Below are 13,882 nucleotides of genomic sequence, written 5' to 3' on the forward strand. Positions count from 1 at the left end.
CCACTCACTCTGCGGGACCAGCCTCACAACGAACTTCAAGTTTTGGTCAGAAAGCTGAAGGAGAGCCTAAGCCAGAAGCCTCTATCGGGGTTTCTCAGAGAAAGGCAAGGCAGGGTAAAGTAAACAGCTTCGGATTGTCTAGTTTGAATAATGTCAGTGGGCTTTAGGCTGTAAAGGTGGTCTCTAGTTGCTTGACACCTGGCCCTGCGATTGATTAAGGCACAGGTATATTACCTCGTGGGGTACAAGGGCCAGATGGAGAGGGTATGGCTCTGGGGTGGTTAGTTTACATATTAGAGACATGCTCTAGGCTGAGTCCTTTGCTGTTTCTGAGAATCAGCTAGTCCTGGGAGGAGCTGTCTCTTCCTAGCCAAATGTTTTTTTTTTTTAATGTGAAAACTTTATAACACAAAAAAAGACAACAAAACAAAACATTAATACATGAACCAGTCACTGACAATGAGAATGGCATCACCTTGACTTGTTTCAACTAAGTACTTTGCAATAGATTGGATATGAGGATGTCAACCCTAATGTCCACGGCACAAAACAAGGCACTAATGTGAGTGTGTGTGTATGTGTGTGTGTATAAAGCAGAACTAATTTCCAGAGCCAGGCTGACGGAGTAAAAACTTGCATGTGGTAACACAAAAATCAAAGGATGAGTGTGAGGAGAGCTAGCATCTCATTGACATATAATTTGATGTTCAATGGCAGCAGGCCGAGAAGCTTAACCAGTGAAGTACAAAAATTCAACATCCCTACGCCTATATTTGCCCTTCCCTTGAAAGTGCTTTGGTTGAGTATTACCCAGGTATCATTCTAGGGACGACCAACAATCCTCCTTCAGACTGACAAATTCTGTCTGTAGCTTTTCTAACACTTAGTCAAGACTAGGTTTTTATCAAATGGGAGAAGCAAACTTACTCCTTAAAATGATTTTTACATATCTCTGCTCTGATATTGTAACGTAATCTTAGAGAGTAACCTAATTCCCCTTATTTCTGAGTTCTCCTGAGGTGTGACATTATCCCTTACCCCTTTTTCTCCCTATGGAAACAGTATAACTTACCTACTTGGTCATTTCTGGCTTCCACATTTGTAAAATGCTAGTCATAGAAGTCCTTTTCCATTGAACTATACTACCCCATACCTCAAATATCAGGTCAGGATGATAGTTTAACAAATTACAGATACCTTGGGAATATTGTAACATTGTGGAGTATTATTAAAGAGATTTTGCTGCCTACTAATCAGTAGTTTAAAGATAACTTAATTCTTCACAAGATGAGTAAATCAAGAATGAGAGCTTAAGAAACTTGCTCAAACCACTGCTGGTAGCGATGGAATTACTTTGAAATTCTAGGTCTGTTTTGCTTTAAGCCATTATATGTTTTCAGTGAAACCTATAAAAAGTACTTACCTTATAACTGGAAATTTGTACCTTTTGACTTCCAGTCAAATAAATAAGTACTGGAAATGTAAAGTACAACATGATGATTATAGTTAACAGTGCTGTATGCTGTATTTGAAAGCTGCTAAGAGAGTAAATCCTAAAAATTCTCATCACAAGAAAAAAAAATGTAAATATACAAGGTGATGGATGTTAACTAAACCTACTATAATAATCATTTTGGAATATATGTATGTCAACTCATTCTGTACACTTTAAACTTATACAGTGTTTATGTCAATTATATCTTAATATAACTTGAAAAAAAAACAAGCACTTGCCTCATCCTTACTTGCTTCTAAATTCTTCAGATGTGCTGAACAAAGTTAAGACACGTGATTAAGAGACAATTTCCAAAGAGATATTACTGGAAGCCTCTCTGTCTTTTCTTGGTACCTTCCAGCAGGTGGACCCTAGAAGTGAATGCTCTTCTCATGGTGCAAGGCTCAGAGTTAAGACTTTCATGCCCCATTTACCAGGTTTCAGCTGTTTTTAGGGAACTGGTCACTCTGAAGATTTGACCCCGCTTAAAAGGTAGAAATAAATTCATCTTCCTTGTACTTAAAATCCATCTATGCATTTCTCTTTACTGGAAGGGGCCTCAAATTTGATCCATGCAACTTCTTGATTCAGAAGAGAAGTTATAACAGTAGACCCTGGGCCTGATGGTTTCAGCACATCTCTTCTGAGGTCTTATCCAAAGCATCCTAGAACTTTACATTGATGTTGTTGTCCTGTGGTTTACTTGAATTTTCTAGTTGGAAGAAGGATGTCTATATCATCAGGAATGACTTTCTCAACTTAGCAACTGTAACATAAATGAAACATTGTCAGAATGAGTGGAAAGAGAACTGATTTGGGGGTCAGGCAGACCTGAGAGTGATTCCCAGCTTCACTCTTTATTAGTCAAGTTAAATAACCCATCACACCTTCTTTCCTGATGTCTCATGGTCTTTTGGAAATGACAAATGTAAATAGCTTAGTTCACAGTTGATAATAAAAACGTTATAATTGAGATTTGTCTGTATGTCTTCCCTACAGAACTGCAAGCTTTTTGAGTACTGCGCCTGAACCATCTCTATTTTCCCCAAACTCACAGTACATTATTTCATATCCGTTTCAGTTGAGCTCAACAGTTCTTGTTGAGGAGAGTTAAGTTAGACCTTATACTCTTCCCCTTAAATACAATGGGGTTAAATTTAGTGATTATTTTCAACTTCAATTCCCGTATTCTTATTCACACTGCCTATGTGCTAATGTTGATATTAATCTTCTTAACATAGGATGTTAAAATTTGCTTCATTATGACTTTTGTCTTGATCCATGTTTTGAGTATTTGAGATAAATGGGGTTTAGCTGGGCTTAATGTAACTCCTCGCTGTCCATCAGATCGACTTCTATACATACAACAGTAATTTTAAATATAGTAGATTAAATTATACAATAATATCATTTCATGAATAATGGCTCTGAATAATATCTAAAAATCTAGATTTTGTAAAAGTAAAGTCCTATATTTTGACAAAATTTTACATAGTCTTTTCTGAGTCACCTTATAAGTTATTTTTTTCTTCAAAAAGAGATTCATAAAGTTGCCAAGCATCTTCACATGGACCAGAACTGAAAGTTACCTATAATTCATGTTTAATCAGCACAATATAAAATGCCACGATGACTTATTGCACTCAAGAATGTTTACTTCTTGCTTACCTCTCTTATCTATCTTCAGGTACAACTTCAAAAGTATTTAATATACAGATAGCAACTAGAGAGCCACTGATCTTCTCAAAATCATTCAAAGAAATATATAAAAGTAGAATTTTATTAGATTTGGGGAACTTGTATCTTTGAGTTTCCACCTTTTGATTCATACCATTGATATACACTGGTTTTGCAAAACCTCTGCTGAATGGCTGAGAACATATACAAATCTGTTTCTTTCATGTAGGGCATTTTCCCTTGATTCTTCACCTTCCCAACTTCTACTCATTCTTAAGGTCTCAATTTACAGGTCGCTTTCTCAAAGATTATATCCCTACCTCCTCTCCCCGAATGAGTCAGTTTTTTTCAGCTATGAGATACTAGAACACTGTATTTCCTGTAACATAGGAAATAAATAATTTCGTATCTATCCACCAGAGGTTAAATCTTGATGAGAAAATGCAAAGAAATCTAGACATTTTACCAAAACAACATTTCGGAGGCTGATTTTTTGTATTCTAAATTAAGAAAGTTCTTATTGAGGATCAAAAACAAGTAACTGGAAATAGAATCTCTTTCACGTTATTGATAGCTGTAACCTAAGAGATATCATGCTGAACAAATTTTTTCCTTTTGTATTTCCTAGATATATCACTTGCAGAGACTGATAATGCCACATGATGGCAAGAGGATATAAGGTTTATGACTCACATAATGAGGCTTCTGGAGAGAAACTTCCCAGTGTGGACCCCCAAATCCGGTCCAAAAACACCATGAGAGAGTGAGGAAGGAGACTGGCTAGGGGTTTTTATTGTGGTTAGGGAGTGGAGCTAGGTGAGGATTACCTAGGTGGGTAGGGCCTTGTATGGTGTTAATCTCCCACTGGTGCCAAAGAGGCAGCACCCAGGTTTCCTTATTAATTTCCCCAGGCATGGGATAGAAGGGCAAGAAGGAGGAGTGAGGCTTAAGCTGTTGGCAGTCAAATGTCAGAAAATGGAATTTTACTCTTTATTTCAGGAAGGTTAATAAAATATATTAAAAATGTAAGTGAACACATTAATAAATCACCCATCATTCAAATCAATTATATTAACATCTTGACATATTTCCTATTTCTTTTTTATGCTGCTATGATGAGTAGGTTTGGGGGTGTGTCTATTTTACTATATTGTAGCATATGTGTGTATATATATATTTTTTGATTTTTCAAAGAGTAAAATCATTTGTAAAAAGAATAATGGGTATAGCGCTCCTATTATCTTTTAAATGCAATTAAATCTATAATAAATAAACATTGTGCCACTGGTTTAATAATAATATGCAGCCACATATAATTTGAAGAAAATGTAATTCCATTCTACAAATTGGAAGTAAATCAACATAAAAACATTTACAAGTTTAGCAAAGTGTCTGGATACAAGAAATATCTCAATATAAAAATTATCCCTTTAGACCAAAACAAAAAGGTAAATCATCCTACTCACAATAGCAACAAAAGAAGGACACTTATGAATAAACTGAAAAAGATGAATGGGTACATTATGAAACATATAAAAAATGTCCTATCTAATTGTAAATCATGTTGTATACATAAAATTTTTCTTAACTCTAGAGGTTAAATGCCATTATATTTAAAATGCTAATAGATTTTTGTGTCATATTTTTATTGGGTATGGGCAAGGCAGAGTGTTCTACTCTGCATAACAGAATAGCTAACCCATAAATACTTTTATCATATATTAAGATCTTATATGTTTTACATGGCCTATCTCTTAATGGCTTTAATAATATTGAAATGCAAATAATGAGAAAACATTGGTAATTAAAATGGCAGATGTTTATTAACCATATGTAAAGATGTCCAGTAGAAAGTTCACAAAAGAAACATCAATTGATCAACCAGTTTACAAAGCAAGAAATATTCCAACAAATAAATCAGTTTACAAAGCAAGAAATATTCCAACAAATCTCTGATGTACATATAAAAAAATATTAAATCTCATAATAATCAAGGATATACAAATTAATTTTATCAGTTTTTATTTTGAAAGTGGCATAAGACTAAGAAAAGGCTTAGTACATGCCTGCATGTAGTAACACTGGAATATTCATATACAGCTAGCAGCAGTGCAAACCGGAACATTACTTTTTAAAATAAATGGGTATTGCCAGGGGCTGGAAGAAGAGAGAAATGGGGAGTTGTTGCTCAATGGGAACAAAGGTGTAGTTATACAAGATAAAAATTCTAGAGATCTGCTGAACACATCGTACCTTAAAAATACTGTATTGTGCAGTATATTGTTAAGAGGGCGATCTCAAGTTAAGTGTTCTTACATAATAAAGAAATGAAAGAAATGCAATTTGTAATATATTGAGAAGATCACAATGTTTTTATTTTGATCTAGGAATTCCACTTTTTAAAATAATGTGAAATAAAGCATAAAATCTTTAATCTTGAAATAGTCATCCTAATATTCTAACATGTAAAAATTAGAAATATCCTAAGAAATACATCTTTCAGCTACCTAATTCCTATTTTAACCAGTGAAAGTTTGCTATTCAGCCCATTTTTAAAGTTTTTTTGTCAGCTTTTTAGATCTCCAACTCCTTTTTAGAACTCCCTCTTTTTATTGAGTTATAATATATACCTTAAAGGGCACAAATCTTAATGCATAGCTCTTTGCATTTTTACATATGTATACTTCTATAAAAACATCACCCAGATCAAAATGTAGAATATTATTAGTATCATGGGAGTCTCTGTCATCTTGCATCCAAGCTCTCCTCCAAAGGTACTTTCTATTCTGACTTCTGTTTATATATATGTGTGTGTGTGTGTGCACACATATATACTATTTTTTATTTCTATATTATATGGAAAATTATTGTTTTAATAAATAAACATTGTACCACTCGTTTAGTAACAATATACAGTCACATATTATTTGAAGAAAATGTCATTGCATTCTACAAATTGGAAATAAAATCAATAGAAAAACCTTTGCAATAAGTTTAACAAAGTGTCTGGATAAATGGAACAATACAGTATATATTTTTTGGCCTATTTTACTCAAGAAAATATAAGTAGTATTTATTCATTTTATTGCATATAACAGTTCACTCTTTTTTTTGGTAGCTATGTTGCATTTTCGTGTTTGACTATTTCACAATTTATGGTTCATTGTTATTGCTAGATATTTAGGTCGTATCCAGTTTAGGCTACTATAAATAGTTCAGGTATGAACATTCTTTTTTAAGTTCTTTATTGATTCTAAGAACCCGTTTCTGTTGGGAAGATCTAAGAGTCGAATTGCTAGGTCATAAGAACTATTGATGTTGTGCTTTAATAAATAGTACAAAGTTTTTCAAAATGGCTATACTGATGTACATTGCTACCAGCGACACATGAAAGTTTCCGTTACTCCACTAACTGAACATTACTCATTAACACTTGGTATTATCAATTCTGTTGGGGTCCAGTAGCATGTACTTGTTTAATTTGCATTTTGTGTGTGTGTGATGTGCCTATTCAAGTCTTTTTCCCATTTTATTCTGAGTTGTCTGGGTTTTTCTTAATTTTCTGTAGCAATTCATTATACATTTTGTATATGTCATTTGACAGATACATGTGTTGTGAATATTTCATTTGGCACTTGGCTTTTCCAACAAAACGTTTCCATGTAGTTTAGCAGTAATGTTTGGAAAGAACAAGGAACATAATAAAGTCCTCAATAAAGTCCTCAATCTTATGATGTCTTGAAACTTTATGGAAAATTCATGATCAGTTTATTCTCCTTGTTTCTAAGAGAAGAAAAATTAGTCCTATTCCTATATTAGCAGCTTGAGGATTTTGCAGGAAAAAAAAAGTCCATACAAAGTATTATGCCAAGGTCTTTTGATTCTGAGATGTGGGATAGTAAGATTTTAAATGAAAAAGTAAATGTTTATTCAGAGTGGACTCCTGGGAGATACTGTCCAGTAATCTAAGAAAACTCTCATCACTGACACTGATTGTTAAAATTGGTTCTGAAATAACTGGAAATATAATAAAAGAAAAAATATTAATTTTCCATTTTGTCTTGAATGCTAAGAAAATGATGTCTTGACTCAGCCTATGTTTAGAACTATTCCACCATAGTACACTCTTCATAGAAGGTTGAATATTAGGATAGCACTTAAATAATTTACTGTGGAATAGGGATTGTTGCCATTTGCCTACCTACACATTTTGAAACTAAAAATAAACAACTTGTCCATTTCAGAAACTTAAAAATTGTTTATATCTCCTTGATGGCCATGGGAACTTTGTCCATCTTCTCTGGAAACTGGTTAAGTGGTGCTTCCATTGGGAAGTAAACCATCTAATCCTTCAAACTAATTTGATATCTTTCAAGAAGAAAATATATCTTGTTCAAAATACCTTAATAAGAACCATTCTTGGATATTTCAGAGAAGCAGAATGTGACTATATGAATCAGTAGCCACTGTCTATTGACTTCCCATGTGTCATATTTTGCCCTAGATATATGTGTGACTCTCTAAGTGGTTTCTTTACAATGTAGTTTTTTGAAGCTTTTTAAAAACATATATTTAGAAACTATGATTCAGAAAGTTTAGATAATTACCAATTTCAGGATTTCTACTTAAAAATGGGTCTTCAAGGTACAAGATTTCATGACTATTTTGTTACATTTAATATCTTAAAATCTACATGTTCATTTGAAATGTACATTTATCTCTAAGTATAGAAATGTTATGGTGTCAGGAGGTTCAAGATAGTGTAGAAACATTCTGAGTTCACCTCCTCTCATGGACACAATAAATCCACAATTACATATGAAAGAATTACCTTTGAAGGGAGCCTAGACAAAGGATGAACACAGCCTCTGCAACAATAGACAGCACCGAGAAAGATAGAAGAAGCAGAGATACAGTCTTCCTATTAAAAAAAATAAAACACAGCCTAACTGAAAAGTGCCATGGTCAGGAGGGATCTCAAAGGTACAGAACGTTTCCCTAAGGAGTGAAGAATTTGAGCTCTACATCAGTCACTTCGACCCTTAGATTTTGCACAGGAGAGACAAGCCCCCAGAACACCTGCTTTTGAAAACCAATGGGGAATATATCAAAAAAATTATAGAACTGCAGGGAAACAAAAACCAGCTCTTAAAGATCTCATGCACAGACTTTCTCAATGTGGAAACCAGAACAAAAATGCCAGAAAGAAAAACACAAAAACCACAGGAGAAGGAAAGAGGGAGGAAAAAACAGGATGAAATCCAAATGTAAAAAAAGGAAAGTTGTAGATTTGTAGAAAAGGAATCTTGAGAAAGGAAACTTTTATGTGTGCTCAAGACGAATACGATTGAAATAAATTTAATCAAGTACGTGAGATTAAATATCAAAAGTGAGCTGAGCAAAATTAGAGTTTGGTTTTCTCTTTCTGCTAAAAAGGAGATAGTTTTCTTGGATTATTTGTAATTTTGGTTGCTATCTGAAAATGTTATATGTTACAGAGAAAATATAATTTCTTTGTCAATTGCATTATAATCAGACCTATAACCATGTCATTTTAAGGTTTTTGTCATTTACAGATAGTCCTTAGGTCTAACTTTAATAGTTATTCGTAAGTTTGCTTCTAGCAGGATAATGTACCCAACAGATGTACCTCTCTGTCATATTAGTCCCAGAGACTGGGTATTAGTAAAATTATGGAAAAACAAACATCCTGATGATTAGCTTGAGCTCAAGTAGGTGGGACCCTACAGGTTCTTTTTAATAAATCATGCTTCTGTTAAATCGATCCAGCTCTTCTTAAGATCACCCAGGACAGCTCCACCACTGACAAAAATTTATTCAGAAGGCTTCCAGAAATCAGAGGGAGACATTCTCCTGTTCTGGCCATAGCTGTGCCCCTACAGTAGGGATACTCATGTAAACCCCTAACAGATCTCAAGTTACTGTTTAGAAGACAACTAACAAAAGATAAGTAATGCACCACTCATTACCGTGCATCCTTGTCTTCACTTTACTTGCCTGTATTTCTAACATTCCACTTATTTTAAACCATGTCCTTTGCACAGAAAAAAATTAATTAGCTTCCTTTAAATTTGACTGACTCAAAAGAGAAGCTCCCCAATATTCTGACTATTATCTACCTGGCTATCAAGAAGAGGGTTTCTAGCCAACGTCTGGTAGGACCTTATCATTTTTGGAGGAGAAAGGAGACCATGAACACATGATTAGAAATCATTCAACGACTTTAGGAATAATGACCAACGAGGCCACTCAAACCATAGCATCTCAAAAGGAAGCCTTAGATTCTGGCCAGAGTTGTATTGGATAATAGAATTGCTTTGCATTACATCCTAGTTGAACAGGGTGGTACCTGTGCAGTGGTCAACTGTTGCTCAAAAGCTGTAGACCAGGGCATAAAAATGCTAGTAATGCAGGACAATAGTGCCCAACCAGGCAAATGTAAATATTAGCAATTAGGTGCAAAACAGTTCCATTCCTTAAGCCCCTAAGTTTACATCACCTAACCAGCATCTATGGGCTCTTTCACAATCCTCTACTTTGTGTGAGCAGATGAAAGTTATTGCCAAGGGAGTTAGAAAAATAAATTTGGCTGAAAATTGTACAGGGCTGGCTCCTTATTGGGGCTTAGGAAATGCTATAAAGAAAGTTCCTCCGACCATGTCTGTTAAAATGGCCTGATGCCTTAGCACCAGAGCTGATACGGCCTGATGCCTTAGCACCAGAGCTGATAAAGGGTCAATGTCAGCTACTGTTCAGAGCTCCTGGAGATATTGAACCAGGGGAGGGGACACCTGAATGGGAGTTGGATTGGCAACTTCTACCAAATTGGATACGATACTTCTTGCCAGAGAGTGAAGTGTGTCCCAGCCACCTAAAGTGGTCCCCATGGATCCTGTCGAAGTCTGGGTCACACGCTCTGTGGACAGCAACTGACACCAAGAGCACAAAGACAGGCTGTTTAACATGCAGATGTGTAAACAAGAAGTACCTTGAGTCTGAGTACTCCTATATAGATACAGAGTTAATGCGTTTACAGAGGCAATTGACATGCAACTGTATCCCAGATGAAAGGGAACCTCTTAAAAACAGTTTTGAGGATGTTCAAAGACTAAAAGGGCTTTAATAGTTTTATAAATCAAGAACCATGCTTCCTATAAGCAGGACATAAAATGTCTCAAGTTTATAAATGGAAAATATATGTAAACTAATCATATTCAATCAATAGTTGGGGCAAAATATATGTTCACTAATTCCACAAATATTTAATAGGCATCTAGCAGACACTGTTTTAGTTGCTGGGGTTCTGACAGTGAATGAAGCAGACAAAAATAATTCTATAAAAATGATCTTGCACATTTCATTATCTTTGTCCATGCACATTATTCCTGTTCTTTGGAAGTGAGAGGAATTGTTTTGCTTACTGAAGAAGGAAAGGAGCTTTCACTGGATGAAGAGAGCACAAGAGCCACGCAAACTGCAGCTAAGAAGGATGGAGAATGCCACTCACTCACTGTTTATAGGCTCCACTGTACCTGATGCCTGGGCTTAGTTTTGACAGTACCCATAAAAGCCAATATCCAAAGATAAGATATGGTAGAGTATTATCTATTATTTTCAGTATTTTCTCTATGCATGCATTTACATATATGTGTATTTTTCCATTTTAAATATTTATCTTATAATGTACACACTCTTTTGTGTAATGCTGCTGTTATTTCAAATCATGATAATTTGCAAATTCATTAAACTTTAATATTTGGATGTTTAAAAAGATTAAATAATACCATGAAGTTAAGCAAGGAAATATAGAACAGTAGTTATCTAATTTCAGATAAGGGAAGGTTTTCTAAGCAGAGATGCCAAAACCCATATTTGGAAAATTTGATTTGGCCCAAGAATGAAAATGTCTTTGCAAAGAATCCCATAAAAATTAAATGGTAAATGAAAATAGTTAAAAGAAAGATGTTTTATATAAATAACATGTGTAATACATTAAATATATATGTATAATACATTAATACATGTGTAATACATTAAATATATATATATACACATACATACATACATGATAGGCATTGACTAAATAGTTTTGCCTTATAAGCTTTTAGCAATCAATAAGGAGAAAATATATGTAAACCTTTCAGAAATCAGCAAATATGAAGATGTAGCTTACCAAAAAATTTTTGAAATCTCCCCCCTCTAGTAACCAAAGACAAATAAAATAGTGAGATATTATTGTTCATTTTTTTTAATTGCTAAAAGTTGTAAGTAAATGGTTACATTCAATACTGCTGACAGTTGCATTCTCTCGTACTCTGGATTTGGGAGCATGAATGTGTACGATCTTTAACACCCTGATCGAAAAGCCTTTAGACCACTCGTTTCCCTTACAGAAAAACATTCTCAAGGAAAATCTGGAGGCTGAGGCCCTGGCAAGGGACCAGGCTCAATGGACTACTGAAGGCAGAGGGTGGGGCCGCAGGGGTGGGGGTGGGGGACACAACGAAGAATGTAAGGCCTCTGTTACGTTTGTGACTGCGCCAGTGGGTCCAGGTGAGACTACGCCGAGGTGGCAGGCCTCAGCAATATCATAGCAAGGAAGTCTCTAGAGCAGTCTCCTTTAGGGGCTCTGAAAGCTTTCATCTATGGGGTCCTTGGGCAGTCGGATCCTGAGACGCCATGATTCCGAAATAGTTGATCTGCATCAGCCAGAAGACCAGGCAGGTCCCAGTTGTGCATCTGGCAGCCGTAAACGCAAACGCGAGCAGAACAGTGAGACGTCCTCGGGCTCAGAGTCTGACAACAACCGCAGTTTTCTAGATCCAGAAGAAAATCGACAAGAATATGTCAGCAAGAGGCACGGTAAAAAGGCTAAGATCACATCTGAGTATGCTTACGAAACTTTTTTTTTGACTGGGGAAAACAGTGACATTAAAGTCCGTGCCCTGGGGAAAGTATGGTGTTTACACAAAATGTTTTTACGTCAGTCGGGCTACTTTGCAACTATGTTGAGAGGTTCTTTGGAAAAATCTCGCATAGATATTATTGACCTGGAGGTTAATGACCAGAGTATAGACACAGAATCCCTGCACTTTGTACTAGGCTCGTTGTACTGGGATGAATATGTCTTAAGGGAGCCCCTTCGAGTTCCACGAATTTTGGCAACAGCACGCCTGCTTCAAGTAGAGAAGTTAGTTCGGCATTGTGGTGAGACCATGAAGGAAACAATTAATGCAAAAACTGTGTGTAGCTATTATGCAGCAGCAGAAACCTATGGATTAGAGTCTGTAAAGACAGAGTGCTTCGAATGGCTTCTCCACAATTTGATGACACATCCAAGTATTCAACTGTACAAAGAACTCAGCATAGATCTCATGAAAATGCTCATTTCTTCTTCTAATTTATTAGTAATGCAAAAGGAAATGGATGTGTACACCACACTTAAAGAGTGGATGTTCATTCGTCTTAACCCAGCTTGGAAAGGCTCAATAAGACAGCTTTTAGTTCATGCAAACCAATGGTTTTCCAGGCACAGGGAAGCTGTGAATGCCATTGCCTTTCTTGAAACCACAGAAGGCATAGCATTTCAACCAGTGTTTAAAAAGTTGAGGTTTCACCATATGATCTGCGACCTGGCCTCCACGAGGGTTATTGAGCAAGATACTGTGATACCTTCTGAATGGTTATCATATGTTTATAAACAACAATGGTTTACCTTGCTTAAAGCAGAACAAAACAGAGAAATTGGGCCCCGAGACATCAATGAAACAGAGCTTGAAGGATATAGCATGAGATGTGGTAAAAAGATTCTCAAAGATGGAAAATACTCCTGGAATTGGTCAGGTTACAACTTTGGCTTTCCATTACATGTTACCTTCAACAGTCATTATATAATTTTCAAGCAAAATACTTTCAATCATTCATGTGACAATTCAGTTTGTTTAAAATTTCTAAGAAATATCGTGTTCAGATTAACTTTGGTATATTTCAATTCTAAGGGAAAACTAAGTTTCAGCAAAACAACCGGTTATAAAATTCTTACTTTTGAAAAGGATGAAGAACAAGTGATAATGAAGTTGGATAGCATAGTTCTGAGATTCCCTTTATACATATTCTGTAACTTCCTGTTTATGCCATTAGAAAATCCAGGAAATTGATCATCTTGTCAATTAGGATGTGTAAGCATTTTGAAAACTTCTGTTTCATTTCATTTAATGGCCTTACTGTTAAACACAATAAAGATGACTAATAACAGAAGTGAAGATCTTTCAAATGTGGAAACTACCAAAAATGACTATTCTATATCTTCATTTTATTTCTATGGATTTATGAAGAAAAAGTTTAATTCCAAGAAAATATCTGAAACCAAACAGTCAATAATGCTTACATCTCTTGCTTTCTATTTACCATCAATACTCAAGCTCCAAATGGAAATAAGAGACTCAAGGAACCAAAAATAATTTTACCCTAACATTGAGACAAAATAAAGAATTCTCTTCCTTGCTGAAATTGTTGTGTAAATGTGGTTTTAATTGTGGCAATATTACAGGAGAGAGTCAATCATCAGGTAGAACCTGAGATTAAGAAATCTTTTGGATTCTATGATGTATAGTTTTAGTATATGTGCTGCCGAAGTGAGCACAATATAATGTACAGTTTTAAATAACCAGACAAACAATCTCAGGTTAT

General features: G+C 35.2%; 1 protein-coding gene across 1 annotated transcript; it reads left to right on the plus strand.

Annotated features, from left to right (window-relative positions):
• Positions 1–11,838: 11,838 nt before the first annotated feature.
• On the plus strand, positions 11,839–13,350 carry LOC105299651 (germ cell-less protein-like 1). Its single transcript, XM_011371486.1, has one exon. It carries the CDS (start codon positions 11,839–11,841, stop codon positions 13,348–13,350), a length of 1,512 nt encoding a protein of 503 aa, XP_011369788.1.
• The last annotated feature ends 532 nt before the right edge of the window (positions 13,351–13,882 follow it).

This window comes from Pteropus vampyrus, unplaced genomic scaffold (genome assembly GCF_000151845.1).
Source record: "Pteropus vampyrus isolate Shadow unplaced genomic scaffold, Pvam_2.0 Scaffold191, whole genome shotgun sequence".
Lineage (NCBI taxonomy): Eukaryota > Metazoa > Chordata > Mammalia > Chiroptera > Pteropodidae > Pteropus > Pteropus vampyrus.